General features: G+C 38.3%; 3 protein-coding genes across 4 annotated transcripts; 1 reads left to right on the top strand and 2 right to left on the bottom strand.

Moving 5' to 3' along the window:
• The first annotated feature begins 719 nt into the window (after positions 1 to 719).
• gtpbp6 (GTP binding protein 6 (putative)) lies at positions 720 to 6,610 on the top strand. Of its 2 annotated transcripts, XM_053499669.1 has the most exons (10): positions 720 to 1,126; positions 1,887 to 2,024; positions 2,116 to 2,186; positions 2,277 to 2,407; positions 3,529 to 3,599; positions 3,699 to 3,857; positions 4,673 to 4,881; positions 4,960 to 5,108; positions 5,267 to 5,419; positions 6,341 to 6,610. In XM_053499669.1, the coding sequence occupies exons 1-10, from the start codon at positions 721 to 723 to the stop codon at positions 6,465 to 6,467; spliced, it is 1,614 nt and encodes a 537-aa protein (XP_053355644.1). In that variant the 5' UTR covers position 720; the 3' UTR covers positions 6,468 to 6,610. The 2 variants fall into 2 exon arrangements, with proteins under 2 accessions (XP_053355644.1, XP_053355645.1); XM_053499670.1 differs by lacking the exon at positions 6,341 to 6,610 and having other exon boundaries at positions 4,960 to 5,138; positions 5,267 to 5,368.
• On the bottom strand, positions 6,523 to 12,984 carry si:dkey-66a8.7 (PI-PLC X domain-containing protein 1). Its single transcript, XM_053499671.1, has 6 exons — positions 12,791 to 12,984; positions 9,654 to 9,790; positions 8,799 to 8,927; positions 8,353 to 8,508; positions 8,087 to 8,267; positions 6,523 to 6,993 (listed from the first exon to the last, which is right to left on the bottom strand). Exons 1-6 carry the CDS (start codon positions 12,906 to 12,908, stop codon positions 6,746 to 6,748), a joined length of 969 nt encoding a protein of 322 aa, XP_053355646.1. The 5' UTR covers positions 12,909 to 12,984; the 3' UTR covers positions 6,523 to 6,745.
• Positions 12,985 to 14,934: 1,950 nt separating this feature from the next.
• Positions 14,935 to 22,670, bottom strand: plcxd1 (phosphatidylinositol-specific phospholipase C, X domain containing 1). Its single transcript, XM_053498950.1, has 6 exons — positions 22,360 to 22,670; positions 21,902 to 22,044; positions 18,943 to 19,071; positions 16,745 to 16,900; positions 15,811 to 15,991; positions 14,935 to 15,713 (listed from the first exon to the last, which is right to left on the bottom strand). Exons 1-6 carry the CDS (start codon positions 22,469 to 22,471, stop codon positions 15,469 to 15,471), a joined length of 966 nt encoding a protein of 321 aa, XP_053354925.1. The 5' UTR covers positions 22,472 to 22,670; the 3' UTR covers positions 14,935 to 15,468.
• Positions 22,671 to 24,482: the final 1,812 nt, after the last annotated feature.

Below are 24,482 nucleotides of genomic sequence, written 5' to 3'. Positions count from 1 at the left end.
TTAATATACATTCACATTATACATTATATGACTGCGACCATACCTAACTGTTATCTCTCCTTCTCTTTTCTTATCTCTCTCTCTCTCTCTCTCTTTCCCTGTCAGCTGCCAGTGATCCAGACCCTCCAAGAAACTGCATCTTCCCAATACAATTAAAGAAAGAAAGAAAGAAAGAAAGAAAGAAATACAAGCTTCCCAATAGAAAGGAAGGAAGGAAGAAAAAGAAGCAAGCTTCCCAATTCAATTAAAGAAAGAAAGAACATCAGAAAGATAAACGCTTCCAGTGATAAATGCCAGTGTGGACTGATAAAATATCCATTACGCTTCCATATTAAAATGAAAACCTATAAAAGAGATAAAGTGTAAATCACACTGGAATAAAAAGAGATAATGGAAGTAAAATCCTGGTGAATGAGAGGCAGTGAGTGTAATGTAGTAAGTGTGAGTGCTCGTTAGAGGGCGCTGATGAACCGCGATCGTTACTGCGCTTGCTTCTAAAACACAAGCAAAGAAGAAATCAGGAAGTAAAGTAGTTGTGCACTAGCGTACTTCTGTACTGAGCAGTATTCTACAATAACACGCTACACGGCTACTGTTAGATACTAGTTAGTACTCTAGTATTGTTTGGAGAACGTGTAGTCTTTAATCAACCAGATGTCTTGCGCTAAACTTTTTTTGCTGAGTTATTAACTAACGTTAGTGACTCATTGGGAAGCTGACATGGGGTGTGTTAGATACAGTGTTATTGTGAGACACGTGTTCAGTCTGGGAAACTTTGCATGGAGAAGATCTTCATCCTGGACAAATCCATTAATCAGGTTGAACTCCAGCACCCTGTCGTCCCCCTGTCCTCCTCACACACCTCAGGGTCACACTCCTCTCAGGCCTGGGCACTGGAGGGGTTTCTCAGGAAGTGCACAGAAACAGAAGAGCAGAACACACAGCCCTGGGCATGATGGAGGAGAAGAGCACTGGGCTGGAGATCAGGAGGACTTCATGGAGGATCAAGAAGTGGAGGAGATTTTTCAGCAGCAGAGACCTGCAGGGATTGGAGAAGAGGATCACCGGGTGTTTATCGTTCATCCTGATGTGAAATGGGGACAAAAAAAACAATACCTGACCACTGGTGAGTCTCTGTCCGCGCAGAGACATCCTGAAGTGAAGGAAAGGAGAGAAAGTGTCTCACTGTAGTTATAAAAAGAAAGAAAATCATGTTATTAAGTTGCCTATGAAAAAGAAAGAAAAGCAAGCTTCTAAAGAATGAAAAAAGGCAAGCTTCTCAAACTGGTAGAAGAGAGGAAAATAAAATTTCTCAAACAGTTATAAAAAAGAAAGAATAAAAAGCAAGCTTCTTGATGTATTTTTTTAAGAAGGAAAGAAAGGGAAGTGTCTTGAAGTAGTTAAAAAGTATGAAATAAGGAAAGAAAAACAAGTGTCTAGGAAGATATAGAAGGAAACAAACAAAAACATCCTTCATAAGGTAGTTATAGAAAGGAAACTAAGAAAGGCAGGATTGTCAAGATAGACAAAGAGAGAGCGCAGAGACATTCTAATGTTAAAACAAAAAAGTGCTGTTTGTATGCATCATGATGTCATAAAATCATCTTTAGTAACAGTTTAGTTTTTATTCCACTATTAATATTTTAAGTCTGGAAATTTCTATAATTTTATTTAGTAGTAATAAAGTGTCCATGTATCCGTCTATCTTTTGTAATATATATATACTCTTTGATTACTTTTTTTATTAATAATGAAGGAAAGTCTGTAAAACTGAACACAATAACACAAGACATGATCTTCTCCAACTTTTTGCACTCCATAAACATGATTGCATTTGTGTCTCTTTTTTTATTAAGTCTTTTCTTTTATATGTTCTCGTCCTGAAGCTGATCTGCAGATGGCTGAGGCTGTAGGTCTGGTCAGAACCTTACAGAACTGGACCGTGGTGGATAAAATCATCGTCTCGACCAAAACGCCGGAAAAGAAGCGAATCTTCGGGAAAGGGAATTTCCAGATGCTGACGGGTCTGACGTTTATCCTTCTTGTATTGATGGGGAAAATAATGATATGAAGTGATTGAGGAAAACGTCTCTCATTTGTTGTGAATGATTGCAGAGACGATCAGAAGAAATCCCGGTGTGACGGCCGTGTTCATGAACGTTGAGCGTCTGCCGCCGGCGTCTGAGGTGAGACTTGTGGATCTGTTAGAAAAGGAGAAAAAGAACTGATCAGAACGAGCTGGACATTCAGGTTTGTTTCCTGTTCTGTCGTTCTAGAAAGATCTGCAGGAGGCCTGGGGCGTAAAGGTGTTTGACAGATACTCGCTGGTTCTGCATATTTTTCGCAGAAACGCCAGAACAAAAGAGGCCAAGCTGCAGATATCACTGGCGGAGATTCCACTGCTCAGGTACACGACTCAGACTCGCCACACCCGCTGTACAGCTGTATAACGTCTCCTGGGTTACAGACCATCTGTAGTGAGTGTAGTGATCTTGTACCTTGCTTATCGGATCTGAATATACAGTATATCTGAATATATCTGTTGGGTGATCTGGTAACATTTAGAAGAGGAGTCTTCAGTGTCAGTGCTCTGTAACTGTTAGATCTTTATCAGCTTCTGGTCTTTAGGAATTAAAATTTCATGTTGTATTACTGAACAACTGGAAGTTACAACTGTAATGATGTGTGTTCATTTTTTTTGACATGGAGGGTGTGAATACTTTTACTTTTAAAACATCAGAAAGAAAGAACTAAACAAAAAGAAAATGAGACAAAAAAACAAAATAACTGAAGGGAAAGAAAGAAGGTGCAAACTACTTCAGAAAGTAAAAGAAACAAACAAAGAAAAAACTAAATACTTAGGAAAATGGAAGAAAGAAAGAAAACTAATCAGGAGTCAGTGTGGAGATACATAATTTGGCACACAAAAGAATCACAATATACCAAAGAGAGTAAGAAAGCAAGACTTAATTATGTAAGGAAAGATTTAATTAAAGGAGATTATTTAAAAAAAAATAAGAAAGAAACAAAGCAACTATTGAAAAGGAAATGAATAAAGAAATGAATGGTGTGAAGTAAGAACAAAAGCAAGCTTCCCAAAGAAGTTCTAGAAAAAATAATGGATGGAGGATCAAATGGTGAAAGTATAATAAATAAAGAATAAAAAGCAAGTTTCTCAAAGTCGTTCTAGAAAGAAAAAAGAACAATTGACAAATGATCGGTATGGACAGAAGAAATATTCATCACACTCTCAGTAATAATTGTCAGTAAGGAGAGCTATAATAAAGTTCTCGCTGTTATTCACTGCAGGACGGCGCGTTAACGAACTCTTAATAAGGGTGAAGTTATCATCTTAATAAACACTGTGTGTCTGAGCTTCGTGTGACGATCATCAGCAATGAGCAGCACTTTAACATAATGGGTTTAATGTCCGGGCTTGAAAAAAAAAAAAACAAGATAAACTGAAGGATCAGATCATGGAGCCAAGCGTAAGAATGTAACGGATTCTTCTCGCTGGACTCACGGCAGGTCACGACTGAGGAACGAAGTGGCGAACCTGGATCAGCAGGGCGGAGGGTCCAGGTACATCATGGGCTCAGGTAAGGGAGGACCGAGGGTTCTGACATTGTTCTAGGGTTTCACTTAGTCTGACAGCAGGTCATGGTATGGTGTGTGTGTGTGTGTTTGTGTGTGTACAGGTGAAACCCTGTATGAGGTGCAGCAGAGGTTGCTGAAAGAGAGAGAGATGAAGATTCGCTCTGCACTTGAGAGACTGAGAAAGAAGAGGAACATGCTCCGAACGCAGCGCAAACACAAGGACTTCCCCATCGTCTCAGTCATGGGCTACACCAACTGTGGTGAGAATCATCATCATCACAATCATCACTTTAATCTGCTGTGATCAACATTACATTACCATCATCATCAGGCACATTACATCAGAAAAAGAGAAAATGTTTAGAGAAAAAGAAAGAAATTTGAGAACGGAAAAAAGAATGAGAGGAAGGAGTAAAAAGAGAGAAAGATGAGACTTAAGAAAAAGAAAGCAGGTAATGAAAGAAATGTAAGAAAGGAAGGAAAATGCATCATCATATGTAAAGAAAATAAATGAAGGCACACTTTTTCTTAAAAAAATGGGGTGATGAGAAACCTCTAATTTGGTTGTATTTTTATTTTTAGAAGTTACATAATTGGCTGAAGAGAGACCAATGCAACTCTTAGATATCCCCAAATTTGAACATCATGTGAAGTGAGAATGTTTCTAAGATTTTTTTTCTTTAAGTGGATTAATCAGAGAAGCAAAAAAAAAAAAAAAGCTGAAGGGTAATTCTGAAAATGAAGCTACCACCACCGTGCTTCAAAGTCAGGATGGTGCCGACATGTGGCGAGCAATTTTAGCAGTTTCTAGCAGTTGTAGCAGAAGTTTGTGCCAAGGCCAGGAGGTTAGCCTTTGGTCTTATTAGTCCAGAGGACATTTCAGCTTGACGCTCTTCTCTAAAACCCAGCTTCATTGTCTTCATCTTCCGCATCTGAGTTGTAAATCTCTTCATTTTAGGTATGAATAAATTTGTAATAAATAAAAAAACTGAATTAGTATTAAAGAATGTAAAATAGTTATTGAACCTGAAGAGATGATGATGCAGAGTGAGCATATCTCGGGTTGTCTCCTCAGGTAAGACCACGCTGATCAAAGCTCTGACGGGTGACATCGCTCTCCAGCCTAAAGATCAGCTCTTTGCCACTCTGGACGTCACGGTACACGCCGGTCGGCTGCCTGGTCACATGACCGTGCTGTACGTGGACACCATCGGCTTCCTGTCTCAGCTGCCTCACCAACTTATCGACTCGTTTTCAGCCACGCTGGACGACGTAGCACATTCCGTACGTATTATCGAATCGTGTTTAAATGTTGAGCGTTGTGTTAGCGTGACATAACTGACGTCCACTCCCTGTTATCAGGATCTCATCGTTCATGTCAGAGACGTCAGTCATCCAGAGACCGTAAACCAAAAAGTCAACGTGCTTAACGTTTTAAAGAACCTTCAGATCCCAGAGAGGCTCATGAACTCCATCATAGAAGTGCACAACAAGATTGACCTCGTTGACGGGTATTGACACTGGAGACTCCTTCCATAAATGTTAGAGAAACTTATGTGAAACCACACCATATCAACCATCATACACGTCCTATAATTTGTGTGTACAAGTTCTAATGGATGAGCTTCTGCAGCTCTGTGGTTTAGCCTTTGTATAACTGATCTTTCAGCTACGAGTCACCTGATTCCGAGGCTGTGCCGATATCAGCACTGAAGGAGCGGGGACTGGACAAGTTGAAGCGGAGAGTAGAAGAATCCGTCATGAAGTCGATGGGGAAGCAAACCATGGTCCTGAAAGTGGATCTCAACAGCCCTCAGTTAGGGTGAGTGACTTAAATGAACAGAATACGCTAATGTGTTTTTAACATCACCTGTATCGGTAGTGTTCATGTGTATGAGATTACAATGAAGGGCATTCAAGTCAAACCGGGACTTGTAATGACATCTCTGATGAACAAAGGCGTCAAGAGACTCTTAGACATTTGAATGGTGAAAACGGTTTAAAGAAGGACGTGCTTCCATGATTGACAATCCCGACAAAGGTGGCTCAGAGCCCAGTGCAGTCATCCCGTGAACGTTCAGTGTGAAACGTCTGATCCCTGAAAATCCGTCTTGCGGAAGAAACATTTGTCTGTGGGAACGTTACACACAACCTCCCACTACTTGCACATTACAGGAACCTGGTTGGGTCCCCCGTACGGTTCCTGGGAGGCCAGCGTTTCAGACATGGCTCATGCACACTGAGAGAACTTTCTACCTTGATGGTGTCCAAGCGCTAGAGAAACACTTGGATAAGTGCATTAGTGTAGCAGGGGATTATATAGAGAAATAAAGATAGTTTTTAATCTCAGGTCTGTGTTCTGTTATTCAGTAAATAACACAAATAGTTTTCCATAAACTACCAACATGTGTAATCAATCATTCATTACCTGCTCATTCCCATTAATGCAATTCATCTTTTTTAGGGGTAGGATTACTTTTTCTTTCTTTTATTGTTATTATTATTATTTTTTAACATATACCATAAACCCTCAGAAAGTGTACCGTAAATGGGACAGCTTGTTACTGTATTGCTCCAGAAAGTAGAAATATCGTTAAGTAGAAAAAGTTTCTGTTAAACTTCCAATCGTGTTCATCCTGTATTCTCATAACACCTAGAGGTTTCTGTTTTTGCATCATAAATTCACAGCATTTAAAGATCGATCATATCTACATAAACGTGTGTGTAAATGATTTATGTGCAGGTGGCTGTATAAAGAGTCCACGGTTCAGGAAGTGCACGACGGAGATGACGACTGTACCGCCAACGTCAAGGTCGTGATCAGCGCTGCAGCATACGGACGCTACAGGAAGCTGTTCCAGCTCACGTAGCAGCACACACACCTCAGGCGCGTCCCTGCCGCTGATTAATCACTGTAAACAGATCTGAGAGAATATTTATTTATTTATGAAAGTGTTAGAAATATCACAGGGTTATTTTCACAAGCAAAGTAAATAAAATTGTACAAAAATAACAGAGTCTCCGTTTCGGTCGCTGTTCCTTCTCGGCTCAACGATAAACAATTCATAATAAAGATCAGTGTAAAAGTTCTGTGCATGGTTCCACGTCATTTAGACGGCTTGAACAAGTTATTGTTTAATGTCCGCCGTTAAGGAACTTCGAGTTCTAGCAGTTTTTTATTTAAAGCGATAATCATGGAGCAAAGTGGGATCGAGCCAATGAAATCTCCTGCGATGATGTTGAGGCTCGTCAAGTCAGCTCCGGGTTTCTGATCCTCCAGCCAGCTCCTCACACACTCCCACTGCTCCAGGGTTACGCTCTGCAGGGAGACCCGTGGGTTCGAGGCGATGAAGCATCGGTCCGCGGTTAAGTTCAGACCAGCGACAAAAAAGCCTTCTGTACAGACGACATGCAGAGAAGCAAGAAACTTAAACACTAACCTTTATTAAAAATGTAAAATGATCTTAAAATGGTTTCTTCTTGAGTTTTTTCAGGTTAAATAATGAATTCAAGTTAATGTGTATTACATTCGTTTGAAGTAAGTAAAATAAAAACATACTAGGACAGTTAATTTTTTAAAGTTTTAAAATGCTATATATTTATTTATAAACGATGATGCATGATCACAACAGTAATCAGGAGTATAATTTCAGGATTTGACTTTCATATTGTACAATCTTTATTCCAAAGATTTATGTGTATGTTTATACACTAAATTCAGATCATTGTTTTGTTTTCAGTCATCATTAACAATGAAGTCAAATGATTAGCAACATTTCTCAATTACAAACTATTTTAATAAATTTTTTCTTTATGTAGCATTTACAGAAATGTAGGGGTAATTAAAGGGGTAATTTATTAATTTACTGACTTAAAAAAAAAAAAGTATCTTTAATATTTGAATTTAAAATAAACATAACTGTTTAAACATCAAGATTAAAGCAAGTCGGTCTGGAATCTATTTTATTTTGTCAAATTCCATTTATGAAGAAAGTGAATGATGGTGGTCAACTTCTTACAGTATACGTGTGTTTTTATTGATTTTATTTTTTTTATTTAAAGTACTGTACATGATTGTGAGGAGAATTTTAAAACGTTACACGAAATGCTCTAAATTAAATTTCACTGACTGCAGGTTTAAATGCATTTAGAAGGTTTTTAAAGTTTGTACTGCTGCCCTGCAGAATTCTGAACTCTGATTGGTCAGAAGGTTTTGATTAATTCTCTATAACAGCAGCTCATACAGTAGCACATGTTTATATTAATGCAATGGTATGTTATCGTATTGTGTGTCCCATTTACATATTAACTTTAAGAAAGATATGAGAAAAAGAGCCTGTTTATAGCTGCTATAACATAAATAAAGGAACTAATTTATTTCATGGATGTTAAAAATGTAAACCATTAATTGATAAAAAGTAAAATTACTAAAATTCTTTAGGGAAAAAAGTTAGCATTGGCAAATAAGGATTACGAGGAACACAGTCACCTGGACGACCGAGCTGTTTTTGCGAGTCGAGGTACTGGATAAGCTCCTCTGCGTCGGCTGTGTTTGCCCACCAGTACGGGATCTCAGGCCACAGCTCCTTATGATGTTCTGCGCTCTGATCCTCGTATGAGATCACCACCTGATATCCTGATGACCACAGGCCTCGCAGGGTGATGTCAGCCTGGACAACACGGCCGTTCAGTGTCTGTCAAGTGACGCCAAGAAATATTAATTGTTTCTCAGTTTAACCATAATTTTCAACTTACCTTTGAAGGACAAAGTTTAGAGCCAAAGATTTTCTTCAGGGAATAAATAAGTTCCTCGTGCAGTTTTTCACTCAAGCCCTCAAAATGACTACAGGACAGGATGATGATCTCTTTGGGGTGGGCCGAGAGCCACGAGGCGACTGCGTTCAGCGTGTCCTGTAAAAAACATCATAAAGCATCGTATAAAGCTTCTCCAGCTCTGTTTCCTCATCTCAAATTTATGAAAAAATTAATTTTAATTCATATATAAAAATAAAATGTAGTTAAATGAATTCAAATACAACAAAAATAAAACACAATTATTATTTTTTTATAATAATTTCATATATATGATTTAATATTTTGAAATGCAAATATTTATTTACTTATTTGCTTTATTTTCATTATTTTACTTTAAATAAAATGATTAAAATTAAATGGCAATAAACAAGCCACTAAAGATTTACCACGACTGTGACCTGGGTGTAGATCACATGAGTGAAGTAAAGGTCCTGTGACATGTCGTTCTGCTTATGTGCAATTCGGAGGTCGAAGTATCGGACGCCAGCTTGCAGTTGCTCTACAATATTTATGAGCTGCTTGAACAAAAGTAAACAGAAAGGTTTATGAGACTGAATTCTTAACTGAGGCTTTCATTGAGCTATAAGAAAATGGGTTAATGTTTTAGAGTTTCTCTAGCCCTGAAATAATTTTTATAAATAAAAGTGATTAAAAAAGTTATTGGTGGATCGATCGCCCTTTTCCCCAGATTTGGCTAGTTTCTTTAGATCGTGTTCAATCCGTTTTACTGTATCCCTGTTGAATCAGACGTAAACATGGTGTTAGCTAACTGAATTTAATTCAATAAAATTTTATTTATTTAGCACTTTTAACAGGGTTCATACTCACAAAGCAGCTTTTTAGAATCAAAAGAAAATTGGAAAAATTAGTATAAATTGTGTAAGAAAATATGTATAAATTAAAATCATGTGCTGAATCGAGTGTAGATTTGCTAAGTCAGTTATAAAGATGCTGAATTAAGTATAAACATAATCTCAGGCAAACTTGCTGGTGTAAACTTGCTGAATCGTGTGTAAACAAGCTGATTTGGGTGTAAACAAGCATTAAAAAAGGTGTAAACTTACTAAATCAGGTGTACAAGGTATAAGTTTGCTCAATCTAATGTAAATATGATGAATTAAGTGTAAATCTGCAAGTGTAAACATACCAGATTAGGTGTAAACTTGGCAGTAAATATGGCATTAACCTGCTGTACGATGTGTGTGGTGTGTGTGCGTGTGCTGAAACTGGTGTTTACATGCCTGGGTAGTAGCCCACTTGTAAATGATGGGGCGAGTAAAACAGTAGAAAACTCTGTCCAGGAGTCTAAAGGAATCAGACTCAGATCGGAGTAGGGGAGAGGTGATATCCAGACAGTAGCTCATCGCATCATGACTCCCTGTGTGGACGAGGAACAAATTCTTTTCACTATGATAGGTCTACACCATCACATTTTTGTAAAAACATACTGTTTATAAGAATATTTTTAATAGAGATAGGGGGAAAATACAATCCTGGTACATATCACAATTCTTTTAATTTAAGATTTAATTCAAGATTTAAAGAACTTTATTAATTCCAGAGGGAAATTGCTTATTTATTTTTTTATTAAAATGGCTTAATTTTTGTGTGGCAATTCATGTATCACCACAGTGACTCTAAAATCAACTGTTATTTTTAATTTATGCATGTTTGCATTTATGCATTCGAGATGCTAAAATGTTGCAGGTCCTCTATAATCCTACAGGTGGCGCACTCTAAACTATTCACTAGCCTCCTGTGTGGTAGGAACTAATAACTGGCCAAGTTTGTTTAGGATTGTAACAGAATCGAGGAAAAAATGACTATTAAATCAGAATATTTATAAAATTGTTATATTTACAGAATCGCAATACAAATTTAATCTGCACCTTGGTGCCGTGATAATATCGTCTCGGGTCAAGAATTTGTAAATCCCATTCCTACTTATTAATATCGTGCAACTGTGCTCAGTAATTATGAGAACAATCATTGATCCCAGGTTTGGTTTATAGAACTAGTCACATGGTCACTAGAGAGGTAGTTTCAGCCCAGAAGGCATCAAGTTATGGAGGGGGCTGGAATTTTTTCTTCTTCTTAAAGTTCTTAAGAATGCTGATTTATGAAAATGATGTACTACAATATTATGTTTCATTGTAAATCAAGACATTTAAACATGTGCACATTTTTTTTTTTAATTTAAGTTTTTTAATTTAACAAAAAAAAAACTGCAAATCCTCAAAATTGATAGAGAATCTCAGTGTTTTATATATTTATGCAGTATTAATAAAACATGTCTAGAACAAAATGAAGTTGTGTGTTAGTCTGATGCTTGGCCAGCGTGAAGGTAATGTCCTTATAGACTTAAGTGTGGAAACATGAAACCTTAAGACATGCGATCTAATTTTAAAAGCATTAGGCAGAGTCTATCGAGCAATTTGTGAGCTAAATTATGCTTCACACTGGTTGATTTTGTACGCCCTGTTACGTACAGAAGTCATTGTCCATATTTGAACTGATGGTGAACAGCTTTTTTTTTCTTCCTGTTAACAAGTTAAAGAGAAACCTCAAAAAGAATTCATGGCAGCCATGTTTCACTCTAATATGTTTTTAGTCAAATCACAGAAGACCACTTGCGCTATTACCAGGCCAACAAGGACCATTTATAGGAAGGAAGATAGTTATTATAAAGCATCATGTTAATATTAAATATAATTACAGCAGAAACCAAAGTAAAAATTGAATCTCGAAAGAGATACAGGTTTCTCATAGCCAGTTAACCAAGTATGCTTGCCGGCCTTATGGTTGATCTAACTGTATATACATACCTTAAGAAGTGATCTAGCATGTCATCATTTAGTTCATATTAGATCTCTTAAACAAGAGATTCTTTACATTTAAGTTTATTACTGATGATTGTAAATTGTAATATTAATATAAATATTATTGTGCTTAGAAAGTGTAAAAGAAATTGTTTGTAACACACTTTCTCTAAACTGGCAGGTCTTATCTGGGTTTATCATGATTTCCGTCCAACCATCCAAGTTTAGCCACGTAGCGCTGCTTTAAAGGCATTTCCCGTAATCAGATTTAAAAAAGTAAAAATAGGCTAGTAGTAAAGAAAGTCTCATTTATTCATTCATGTAATTATTCATCTAGCATTTAATAGGGTTGAATTTAGTTTTCTTTGAGCACAAGATTCAGGGATAGCTTCTAAAACTGAGCCAACACACATCTCAAAAACATTATACTTGCACTTATTACCTTATTTTAACTGTTTTTAATGCATATCATTATTAATCGCCTTGTTTGTATGTATGCTGGTTAAAAAAACAAATCACACACTATATGGACAAAAGTACAACCCTGTTAATTATTGGATCTGTGGGTGTTTCAATCAGGTCCTTTATTTCAAGTAAAGGGCGATCTTAATGCTTCAGCATCTCAAGACATCTTGGACAATGCTATACTACTAATTTTGTAGCAACAGGTTGATGAAGGCACTTTTCTATTCCAACATGTGCCCCATTGCACAAAGCAAGGACTATAAGGACACGGTTTGATGATTTTAGTGTGGAAGAACTTGACTGGCCCGAACACAGAGCCCTCCATCAACCCCATTGAGCACCTTTGGGATGAACTGGAACGGTGATTGCGAGCCAACATCAGTGCCTGACCTCATAAATGCTCTACAGAATGAATGGGCAAGAATTCCACAGAAACACTCGAACATCGTGTGGACGGCCTCCCAAGAAGAGTGGAAGTTTTTATTGTGTATATATGTGTGTGCACATGCATGAGAGTGTGTGTGTGTATTTATATATATATATATATATATATATATATATATATATATATATATATATATATATAGCCAGGGGTGTTTTAGTGGTTAAGGCATTGGACTCCTGATCAGAACTCAACCACCACCAAGTTGCCACTGTTGGTCCCTTGAGAAAGGCCCTTAACCATCAACTGCTCAGAGGTATAACAGGATAAAATAATTTTTTTTTTAAATGTCTGTTGCTTTGGATAAGGGCATGTCCCAGATGTCATAAATTTATGTGTGAATATGTCAGCATTGTTGTATAAAGGCATGTGGAATGCCATGCAAATAAACATTTTTTTTATTTATAAGACCTTTATATTTTTATGGTTTAACCGTGTATTGGCCCTTTCTAATATGGCGGACGCGCCGGCGTAATAGCACAAGCTATACCAATGCGCCGGCGCGTCCGCCACATTGGGGAGGTCGGATATAAGAAAACAAGAGCAGCTAATGCGGCATTTTAAGTTTCCCGATACACACATACACACACACACACGATAGGTGACTTATCCGACTTAAAATATTAATGAGAAAATTAGTCTGTTTTCAAACCTGGTATGGCAAGGTTAGTTAAAGGAATGTCCCACAGGTCTTCAGGTAGACTTTTCATCCAGTCCTCATTATTCCTGTCGCTTTTTAAACACGGCGCCATTTTCTCACTGAGACACATTTAAAGGATCATGTTTATAAAACAAAGCACCATAAGCATGGACAGCGTTAGACTCTATCCTGACACCACCAAACAATCCACTGTGTACAGGCACGCACGGGGCAGGCTGTATTTCCTGGTTATAGCCCAATGCAAAAGTTTGTGCACCCCACCAGAAATATGCACAAACCTGAAACATGAGTATCAGATAAGATATGAATCTTTACATACCAAGGGAAAGTGAGTGGTTATGTGCTACAAAGCTGTTAGACCGGGTGATCACCTCTATTATTATTATCATCATTACCATTATTAAAGTCCAAATGACATCCAAAATTGAGTCGTAAAACAACTTTATCTTTGACTGACACTGGAGACTCCTTGAATGAGCCATAACACTGGAAATACTGATAATACACGGTGGTATCCAAAAGTTTCAAGATTCACATGCCACACATCCGGTCGCTTTTGCTGTATATCCTCCCTCAGGTGCCCTAAAATCTGGCTTTAGAACCCGCTTGGGACGAATTCTTCAAGCTGTTGTTGTGCATGCACTTGGTCGAGCTGCCTCTCCTTTTTTTTTACACTGTGGAGACTTTAGCTTCGTCCCAGGGTTGTATCCATACATCCAAGTTTCATCACCAGTAACGATCCTCGACATTAAGGACAGGTCATCCAGGGCATGCTGATGGAGTCATTGGCAGACTTCAACACGATGTTCCTTCTGCTCCTGGGTCACCAGGCTGGGGACGAACTTGGCACCAACATGGCGCATGTTTAAATCACACCTGAGGATTGAATGGACTGTTCCGTATGACACAATGGCACAACGACAGCAATGCTGTGGATTGACGATCATCATGCACAAGTTACTGAATGGTGTTGACATTTTCAGGAGTTGAGCTCATTGAAGGTCTTTCTGATCTCGTCATCTTCCAGTGATGTTCTTGTGCTCTTGAAGCCACTCGAAACACCAAACAACTCATTGCAGCATTGCTGTAAAGTTGCCGAATCATGTCAAACGTCCCTGTGGCAAATTTACCCAGTTTCAGAGAATTTCACATTCGCTCTTCAAACTAACCTACCGTCCATGATGAAGTAGCAGACGTGGTCAGAATAGTGCCAGTTGCACAGCTCCCGATGTCTTTTGGCACACAGACTTATGAAGATTGGTGCTCCCTGTGACTGTGTGCAGCCGTGTGCTTCCATCTGTTGGCGTATTATAAAAATAGTCTAGAAACCTTTTACCACCTCATACAATTAGGGCTGTTGTTACAGAAAATGAATCAACACCCTTTGACCAATCAGAATTCAGTATTAAATAGGCCTGTGGTTTTATTCACACGTTTTACATGTTTCACATCATTATCACGTCAGGCAACTTTTCATGTTTGGGTACAGCAATAAATGATTTAGACACATTGTTTTCCAGGAAGATATCATTCATGCCTTGGGCGATATGACTTCATGCAGCAGTAATGTAGTTTATCAAGCTGAAACATTCTGTATTACATGAACTAATTGCTTTTTACTTTTAAGCATGCTGTGTATTGTTTAACGTGGTGTATTATGAAATAGATTGTGCTGTATATCAATGTATATCAGTGCTTTCCTCTGTAAACTTGATAATAAGTTGACATCACTTCCACAAAGGCAGTAAGTTGCATATCAGTGGTTCAGGGTTTATCTCATGCCAGGCCACATGGTACAATCATCCTGACTGCAAGAGGGAAAAGGAATTTCATCTCAGCTTTGCATATAGACCTGCAACAAATCTGACTGCATCTCACCCCCCAAAAACATTACCTTAAGGTAATGACCTTACTATATTCTATTCTTAAAAGAAATAAAAGTTAAAAGCAAAGGTTTGTGCCAAGCATAGGGTCTTAAGAGGAAAATAAATAAATAAGTACCATTAAATAAACCTGCACCATTGCTTGACACGGGACTGTCACAAATTTCCAACACCATATTTTTTTTAGCAACAGCTTGTTTGTAGAGACATGTGTCTACAATTTCTAAAAATGCTGCTTTGCATTAGTCCTGCCATGGATTTTTTTCCTTAACAATAAGGTGAAAATGTTTTTTGTGCAAAAAAAAAAAATATATTAAATCACAATACAGCAAAACATTTTGTTTCATAAGTACTAAAAAAAATTGTGATCCACCTGTTCACCAGTTTTGATTTCAGATTGTCTTTACCCATAATCTAAAATTACTTTTCCAAGTAAAACATTATCATTTTAAATGTACCCAGTACTGAGCCTTGAGGATCGCACATCAGTAACAAGCAACACTACAGGTTAATCCATTTACAGGAATCCTATTCTGTGCATGTGCTTTTGATATCCACTACAAATTATTGCCAGGGTGAGAGGTAAAAATGTTTAGACAGCGCATCAGTCATACGAGTAATTAATAACAAATCAATTCAGGTCATAATGATTAGTGCATAGCATTATTTTCCTACCCGTAAATGAAAAATTTCTTTAAAAGATAAAAGTCCCAGCAATGGTTACATTATAGCATAAACATAAAATATTTTGTGCTTTGAGCCAAAAATTGTGCAAAACCATCATCATCATGTGCTTGCACTCAGCAGTTTTTCATTCAGTGCTACGACAGTCGGTATGAACCCGCTCTCTATCACAAAATCGGCAGCAATGATATTCAGCGAGTCGGCGTAGGATCCGGGTTTCTGCTCCCGAACCCAGCCCAGCAGCATCGGATACGCCGCCATGACCATGTCCTTGAGCGACTCCGTGGGATGAGAACAGATGTACTTCAGGTCCTCGGTCAGATTGATCCCCGTCACAAAAAAGCATTCTTTAAAAATACATATGCAGGCTTTATTTGCAACAAAAAAAAGAAAAAAATGTGTTAACATTTGTGTGATTGATAAAAATATTTCGACGGAGGTTACCTGGACGGCCATGTTGCTTCCTGCGTTCAAACTCCTCGATCAGTGCTTCAGCTTTACATTTGTTAGCCCACCAGTACGGTATATGAGACCACAGCTCTGTGTGGCAGTTAGCGAGGTTGTGCTCGTACGAGACAACTGCCTGGTAGCCGGCACTCCACAGACTCCTCAGTGTGACCGCATCCTGAGGGAAAAACAGTACCCTGGGTTATGATGAACATTCATAATATGCAGTAAAGTTCTTAAATTAGTATTAAATAAGTAATAAACAAAACATCCTATTCTGATTATTCTCAAACTAAACATCTATGTTCTGTGGTTAAAAGTTTTTACAGGTCCCATCAATGTCTTATAATAATTTGCACATCAGTCATGATTGGTCCACTGAGCCTATAGTGTAGTGACATCACAAATTGAGCTCATATGTAGCGTATTTAAAATACAGGTGTCTCTTCTTTAAACAAGCTAATTAGCTTTTCCCATAATGTGACCTCATATAAGAAGGGCCCCTCCCCTGAGGCGTGGCTCAGCAGCAGCTTATTACACTGACACAAACGGCGTGATTCGAGGAGGAGCAAGTTCAAGGTATAAATAGTGAATTATTTGAAAGCTATTTCAGCTGAACTATTAACACCCACACTTTGGAGGTTAACTTGTTGAAGAAATAGTAACATATGAGACCTTTAAATGAAAAACAATGTAATTCAAAGACTAAATTATACATATTTAAAGGTCTGATACCGATCACCTGGAGCTCCACCTCCTGCTTACTACAGACACCTGAGTCTGATCAGCACCGGTAATCCAATACTGTTTAAGGAGAATCCATTCACGAAGCCTGCTACATCCATCATGTGCATTCTAGTCACGTCTTACTCTTGGTGTGCTTAGTCACTTTCTCTGACCCATAAGATGGACATACTGAAGTGGACCATACCGTTTTAGGACACAGCTTTGAGTTGAACACACTCTTTATGGTGGAAATGAGGAGTGTGTGGAGCTCTTGACTCAGGCCCTGGAAATGACTGAAGGACAGGATGACTATCTCTTTAGGATGACTGTCCAGCCACGTCCTGATCTCCTTCAGTATGGTCTGTCACGGAGCAAATAACAAGTAGTCAGAATACCAAACAATGAAGTATTCATATGTTTGGTGAAGCTTAGAACGAGGGCGGTACTTATTTTTATATATTTTTTCCTCTTAAGACCCATGCTTGGCACAAAGGTATTCACCCCGCATGGTTACTCTCTGCTTAAACATTTCCTTCTAATCTGTAGTAAGATAGACATCAGTGTAGTCCAAACCTTGGAAAATACAGTTTACTGTTACCTTATAACTGAAATCACTGAGTCCCTGCATTAAATTGGAAAATGTGATTTAGCACAATTGAGATAAAAAAGTAGACATACATTTTCTTGCATAAGTATTGACCCCCTGGAGCTTTTCCATCATTTGTAGAGTTACATCACTTTGGATGGGATTAAAATTAAATAATTTGTTAATATTTACAAATACATACAGTAAGGTCAATAAGTATTTGATCACCCTGTGATTTTGCAAGTTCTCTTACATAGAAATCATGAAGGGGTCTACAATTTTCGGCATAGGTACATTTCCACTGTGAGAGACAAATCCGAAAAATCCGGAAATCACATTGTATGATTTTTTAACAATTTATTTGTGAATTACTGTGTCAAATAAGCATTTGATGACTTGCATATTAGCCAGATTTCTGACCCTCAAAGACAAGTTATTTTGCTTTTAAATAGTCCATATGCTTCTTACGGAGCCACTCCTTGGTTTTCCTGGCTGTGTGCTTTGGGTCATTGTCATGTTGGAAAACCCAGCCACCACCCATCTTTAATGCTCTGACTGAGGGAAGAAGGTTTTTGCCCAATATATCACAATACATGGCCCCGTTCATCCTCTCCTTAATATAGTGCAGTCGTCCTCTTACCCCCAGAGCATGATGCTTCCAGCCCCATGCTTCACTGTAAGTATGGTATTATTGGGATGATACTCATCATTCTTCCTTCTCCAAACACGGCGACTGGAGTTAAGACCAAAAAGTTCTACTTTGGTCTCATCTGACCACAGGACTTTTTCCCATGACTCCTCTGGATCATCCAGATGGTCCCTGGCAAACTTCAGACAGGCCTGGACATGGGCTGACTTAGGCAGGGGAACCTTCCATAAGATGCAAGATTTTAAACCATGACGTCTCAGTGTATTACTGATAGTAGCCTTAGAAACGATGGTCCCAGCTCTCTTCACGGCATTGACCAGCTCCTCACGTGTAGTTCTGGGCTGATTCTTCACCATTCTTAGCATCATTGATACCCCATGTATCTACTTAGACTTTGGCTGATTGTGGGGTGCACAGGTGTCTTTATGACAGATAACGACCTCAAACAGGTACTACTACAGTAATTTAGAATCATGAGCAGAGTGTAGCTGGACTATTTAAAAGCAGAATAACAGGTCTTTAAGGGTCAGAAATCTGGCTGATAAGCAAGTGATCAAATACTTATTTGACACAGTAATTCACAAATAAATTGTTAAAAAATCATACAACATGATTTCTGGATTTTTCTTTTTAGATTCTCTCACAGTGGAAATGCACCTATGCTGAAAATTGTAGACCCTCCATGATTTCTGAGTAAGAGAACTTACAAAATCACAGTGTGATCAAATACTTATTGACCTCACGTATATTGTAAAGATTGTGTTTGTGTAAGTATTCATATTCAGCTTTGTTACACTGAAAAGGAATGCTAAATTGTCTCCAGCTAGAAAAAAGCCAGCCAGCTACTACTAAAGAATCTTAGATTATGGTAGACTTATTTTATAGAATTTTTTTTTTTTTAAATCAAGTTTAAAGAGGCGCTTTCTTTGGTTTTGCTTAGCCAGAATTTTGAAATTCCAATCTACGGAGGGTTTTCTGTAATCGAAGGTAGTAGTAGTTAGTAAGAGTTACCATCAGAACTAGAAAAATTACTTATTACAACTCTGACTCCAAAATTCAGTTTTCAAATTAAGAGGGGGTTAGTCAAAGACGCAACCAAGAAGTGACTAAGGCATGACAAAACTAAGAACGTCTTCTGCTTTACAATTGAAGCTTTGAATGGTTGTACCTCTACTGTAATAGTGGTGTAGACTCCGTGGTAGAAGTAGAGATCGGAGGAGCTGTCGTTGGGCCGATGCGCTATCCTGAGATCGCAGTATCTTACACCGCAGTCCAACTGTTCCCGCACGCTGCACTCCTACAGTGAATAATGTAAAGGAGGGCTATTAATAATGCACATGACAACGATCAGGGACTGCACGAAGTAAACACATTACAGTGATGCTTCATAAATCAACAATGAGTGCACGAGGAATCAGCATTTTCACTGCTCTATCGGGTGATTGGAAAACACTTAACACAAACTGGCTATAAAGAAATTCATGGATTTCTTAGGTCTTTTTGTAGAGAATGATTGCTGCACGGATGGAGTGTTTTCAGCGTCATGGTATTGTAGCACCGTTTTAATCGCCTGGTGTAATCGAGTGCGAACATTGGTACTAATCACTATTGAAAGAAAGATATGTGGGTGTATTAGGAAGGACATACAGTATAAAGGGTGATGAGGAACAAATTATAGAAACAAACAAGACTAATCACAATCAGAAAGGGTGGGTGCAAATATTTTATGCATTAATATCATGATGTATTTATCACTATAGCATTGGTACTGTAGGGTTGCAGAAGGAACGGGTCCAGTAGTTTCAGTCCAAAGCACTGATAGAATTAGGGGGTTGTGTCAGGATGGGCACACCGGCTGCACATCAAAAGAACAACAAAATAATCTATTATTAATATTATTTTATTAGCACGGTTATATTGTAACACAGATTATCATTATATTGTGACACAGATTCACATTTCCGTTTCTCCATCAGGAAGAGAATAGCGATTAAGCAGTTCCTGAACGGTTGGTTGCTTTCTGCAGAGCAGCAGAAGGCAATTTCTGCCCCGCTGTGTAGATTGATCCAGCGAGAGCTGGAGACCGTACACAAGCATGCTCCTGTTTAATAGGTTTCCTTTCAGTGCGGTAAACTGTACAGGCCGTCTCAAGAGTCTCCATACGCAAGGGAAATGAACTTTTTGTTTTTATGCAAAAATGTCTTCTTTTTTTGGCATCTCCAAATGGACTCTTAGGAAATCCGTATTTATAAGTATTGTGATTCATCTTTGAGCAAGGCAGGATAAAGATAGTGGCTGAGTAGTGTTTGTAAGGAGAAGTTGCTGATCCAGAGGAACAGGCATTGATCAAAAAACATCATCCTCATGCCAACATCCTCCACTCTGGCCTCTGTAACTCAGGGTCAGTAATTTACACAAATCTCTTAGAAAATCTAGCTGTTTACTAGCTGTTTACTGAGACCAGGATCATAACTGTAACCCACAGTCTGCTCCTTTAGCAATGGAGTAACACCTTTAAGAAACGCCGAATAGAAGTAATAACTCTAAGAAATGCTCACCATGTAGATGCCCTGTACATTTTGTGTTCATTTTGCCGTCAAAGCACACACAAGCGAGTGAGATCCAATCAAGAGCAAATTCAATGTAATGCTTTTAAAAGCTTTTTAATGCTGATTAACAGTTAAACGAAGAGTGAAAAACCTACTGCATGCGTCGAAATGACGGAGACAGAGTGTTTCTTTGGTTCAAGGTGCTCGAGTTGCTCAGTCGGCTCTGTGTTTGGGTTCTCCTCCATGACGCAGACTAGACAAGGTGGAATCATGTGACTACACATGCGGTAATATGTTTTTAATGGGACAGTTTGGTGTCATTGCAGGTGGATGAGAGTTATATTAGCGCTCACTGTCTTTGGTTTTAACTTAAGATAAAAATATTATACAATTAAGATAAGACCAGGATATTTCCACGATACAAACACTGCTTAAATAAAAAATAAATAAATTTAAAAAAAAACACAAAACAGGTTCCAGGCAAGCAATTTGAGTTCAGGGTAAAAATTAAAGGTAAAAAAGGAAACAAGTGTTATTAAGCTACTGGGGCACCATGAACACCACCAGAACATCTTTAATGCACCTTGGCCTTGATTTCACAAATCTCTTGTCTCGAGCTGCACTCGGACAGGTTTAAAGAATAAAGTATGATGTTCTAAGAAACGAAAATACTTATCACTGAATATATTTATTACAAAAAAATAAACAGAAAATAAACAAAAAAAACTGTAGGATTAGTAGAGTGAAATGTTAAAGCGGTGTTAAATTTTTATTTTTTTTGGAAGAGCGATGTTTATTTGACTCAGTACTGTTTTAGATGTTTCAGTGTAGAAGTCATACCATGGAGCTTTAAAGCTGTTCTGGAGGATCATCATTAGACCTTTTTGGAATTTCCTGTCTCGCCTGTTTGTGTCTATTTCAGGTGTTCTTGCGCAAGAAGTGTACGTTTTGTTGAAAAATAAAATTTCAAATTCATGAAATATGAGTATATTAAAAAAAGATTACAGCATTACAGCATAGTTTCGAACAGAGATCGGATTAAAGGTGAGAACGCAAGCTTGTGGAAATAGCTGAGCCATATTTTTCGTGACACTATTGATGATATCCGACACTTTCTCATATGATACTGTAACGCAAAACTAAATCCTTGCCATTATTTTTTTTTTTTTTAAATAAAACTGCACTGGGAGATTTTCTTCTATTTACAAAATATATATTTTAATAGCTAGTGAATACCCTGAATATATATATATATATATATATATATATATATATATATATATTTATATACACACACACACACACACAGGGACTGTATTTACATTGCATTTTATCCATACAGCAATTTTTTTATGACAAAAATCATCAGACACCAGTGTAAAGGCAAAACACCCTGAGAACGCACGAGGTAGAAAGCATCAGAGGAACCGGGCGTAAAAAGGGAAGTTCCTGATACGAGGATTATAAGTAATGACTCCCACACAAGCGTACACTATAGAGACAAACAATGCCGAGGTGTGTACAGGATGTTCACTTTCATTATGGGTTTTGTTCAGGAGAGGAAGTGCAAATATTTACCTGTGTAACCGCCCACTTGTAAACGAACGGCCGTATGAGGGGCTTCATGTACTTGTCTAGCTTCTGGAGCATATCGGGCTGCTTGAGGTCAATGGGAGAGCGGTTATTCGTGTCCAAACAGTAAGTGATAGTATTATGACTTCCTGTAGGGAGGGGAAGATAGAACAAAGTGTAGGATGATGATGATGATGATGTCAGAAGAATGGAATGCATTAAAGTCATCCTGGAGGTGCTGGATTAACATCAGCCTTGCCTGTGACTACAGAGTGCTGCTGACTGCGCAGATAAACACGCAACCTGACACCCAGTGCCCGTGCCACCACCCAAAACCAGAAATGCATATACAGAGGTTATTGGTTTAAGGATATTAGTTATGATGTAGTTATAATGCAGTTTAAATGAGCCTGCTGGAAATCTCGCAATATATCAGTAGATTAGACAGCAAATGCCTGGAGTACCTGGAATGGCCAGATTCCATAGAGGGATGTCCCAGAGTCCAGGCGGCAGACCGGACATCCAGGTGTCCATGGACAGACCTCTCAGAGACACCGGCCTTCCCTCTGATGACATCTTGAGTTTAATAATGCTACAGTATGATTGAAATGTGCAAAAATGATGTGAGCTTTAAAGCAGCCAGGACAACCCAAAGAGGTCAATTCTATTCACATGAAAATGAAGGTATTCAAATGGACAGGGAGGGGACACAAAAAAAAAAAAAAAAGAGTCCTGGACTGGATGTAACCCTGGAAACAGCCCGTGTCTCTCTCTCTCTCTCTCTCTCTCTGTCTCTCTCTCTGCCCCTGTGTGTTAATGTCCTAATGCATTTTGGAGTAATCCTGGGGTCTCATCAGGAGACACATAAACAAGTCTCCCTGCTTCATCTGGACTTGATGCTGAAACACTCCGCAGAGGTGCAAACAGGCGCCGGTGTATCCATGAGCGGTGTCGGGTTCACAGGGTTTCACATGCAAATGGTCCGAGCTCGGAACAGTCCGGAAGACGCAGGCGCGTGCGCGCGCAAGGTCCAGCGCGAAAGCCCGCATGTTGTCATGGTTACAAATTAATCATCGTTAATGATGAGTCTAATGATAATGATACTAATAATAATGAAATCTGACACCGTCTTCTCAAACACCTTGATAGAGAAATGAGCTGTGTGTGTGTGTGTGAGAGAGAGTGTGTGAGCCGGCTGGTGGAGTTGGGCGGAGTTTAATCCTCCGTGAGCTGTGTCCCTCTAGCGGCCGGTCCTGTAACTACAGTCAGAGCCATAACACGGCGGGATTAAAGTCCATGTGTTCAGTCTGACTCTTGTTGTGTATCAGGGCCCGTATTCACAAAGCTTCTGAAGCCTAAAAGTTGCTCCTAGTGACGAAATTCTGAGAAAATTCTTAGAATTATGACATTTTCTTAGAATTTTCCCTTTAATGTAGGATTAAATCTTAGTTAAGATAAAAATGATTCACGAAACATCTTAGCCCTAAAAACAGCTCCTAAGGTAAAAAATTGTTAAGAGTAGAGAGGAGGATTTTTAAGATGCTTAAGAGTTTCTAAAACAGAGGACAAAATGGTGGAAAGAAGAAATATTCTCCAAATACTGAACATAAAGATAAAAGAAAAAACTGCTTTTCTGTCCAATTTGGTTTTCTTGTTGTTTTACTTCCTTACATCTCTCTTGGATTGTTCGCTACATAATCTCCAAAAGTGCAACTTAAAACATGCAATCATGTAAATTGGTAAAAGGTCAGCCATTTTGCTCCCAGCAATCTGAAATGGTCTAATAAAAGTAATAATAAAATCAGTACGGTAAATAAATGTAAGAACTTTAATATAGTAACTACTGTGTGTAAATCGGTTGCTTCTAAAGTAGACATATTTTCAACATTTGGCTGTTTTAATTAACTTTAATATATTTAGTCTATACAAACATTATCATATCACGTATTCTATTTTCACAAAGAGTGTATTTTAAGACCTTTGCAAAGGGCAGAGATTATTTTTTATCAACCAATCACAGTCCTTGAATTGCTGCATCATCCCTAGCAACGGGGTCGACCACACCCCCTCACTAAGATAAAGGGTTTTGTACTTTCCTTACTTAAATTTGCTCTAAGAAGTTTTCTAAATCACTTTTAGTCTAAGACTCCCAGCTAGGACTTTTTAGGCTAAGATAGGAGCTCTCTGAGAGAATTCTAAGAAGCTTTGTGAATACGGGCCCAGGAGTCTGGAGGCTGATCCATCACTGAGACTGTACTCACACACTACTGCAGTTTTACTGCTGGACTTTTCCCCTTAAACACCTGAAGACACCTCACCTCCTGCCTCCATTACTGCTGACAAAACCATTAAACCCATTAGACATGGCCTGCTATCCCACTATTATAAGGACAGTTACTGTGTTTTTAGTCTGATGCTATTATTATTTTCTAGTTGTGTAATATAGCTCCAGTGGTGTTCAGTGTAGAAATACAGGTGGGTAATTCTACAAAATGGGTGGAAAGTGCTGTCTCTTCGTTTCGCTGATGCCAAAATAATTAAAATTACTATTAATAGACTCATTTCTTGTATATGTTTGGAAAATCTA

This window comes from Clarias gariepinus, chromosome 6 (assembly GCF_024256425.1).
Source record: "Clarias gariepinus isolate MV-2021 ecotype Netherlands chromosome 6, CGAR_prim_01v2, whole genome shotgun sequence".
In the NCBI taxonomy this organism is placed as follows: Eukaryota; Metazoa; Chordata; class Actinopteri; order Siluriformes; family Clariidae; genus Clarias; species Clarias gariepinus.
This window is presented reverse-complemented; position numbering and strand designations above follow the sequence as displayed.

What these genes read in the sequence shown, in the direction of transcription:
- gtpbp6 (XM_053499669.1), top strand. Translation starts at nt 721, where the DNA reads ATGGGGTGTGTTAGATACAGTGTTATTGTGAGACACGTGTTCAGTCTG. An exon ending in AAAACAATACCTGACCACTG is followed by an intron (nt 1,127 to 1,886) that starts GTGAGTCTCTGT and finishes CTCGTCCTGAAG; the next exon opens with CTGATCTGCAGATGGCTGAG. An exon ending in GCGGAGATTCCACTGCTCAG is followed by an intron (nt 2,408 to 3,528) that starts GTACACGACTCA and finishes GACTCACGGCAG; the next exon opens with GTCACGACTGAGGAACGAAG.
- si:dkey-66a8.7 (XM_053499671.1), bottom strand. Translation starts at nt 12,908, where the DNA reads ATGTGTCTCAGTGAGAAAATGGCGCCGTGTTTAAAAAGCGACAGGAAT. An exon ending in AACTAACCTTGCCATACCAG is followed by an intron (nt 9,791 to 12,790) that starts GTTTGAAAACAG and finishes TCGTCCACACAG; the next exon opens with GGAGTCATGATGCGATGAGC. An exon ending in AAAACAGCTCGGTCGTCCAG is followed by an intron (nt 6,994 to 8,086) that starts GTGACTGTGTTC and finishes TCGTCTGTACAG; the next exon opens with AAGGCTTTTTTGTCGCTGGT.
- plcxd1 (XM_053498950.1), bottom strand. Translation starts at nt 22,471, where the DNA reads ATGTCATCAGAGGGAAGGCCGGTGTCTCTGAGAGGTCTGTCCATGGAC. An exon ending in ACAAGTGGGCGGTTACACAG is followed by an intron (nt 19,072 to 21,901) that starts GTAAATATTTGC and finishes TATTCACTGTAG; the next exon opens with GAGTGCAGCGTGCGGGAACA. An exon ending in ACACCACTATTACAGTAGAG is followed by an intron (nt 16,901 to 18,942) that starts GTACAACCATTC and finishes GCTCCGTGACAG; the next exon opens with ACCATACTGAAGGAGATCAG.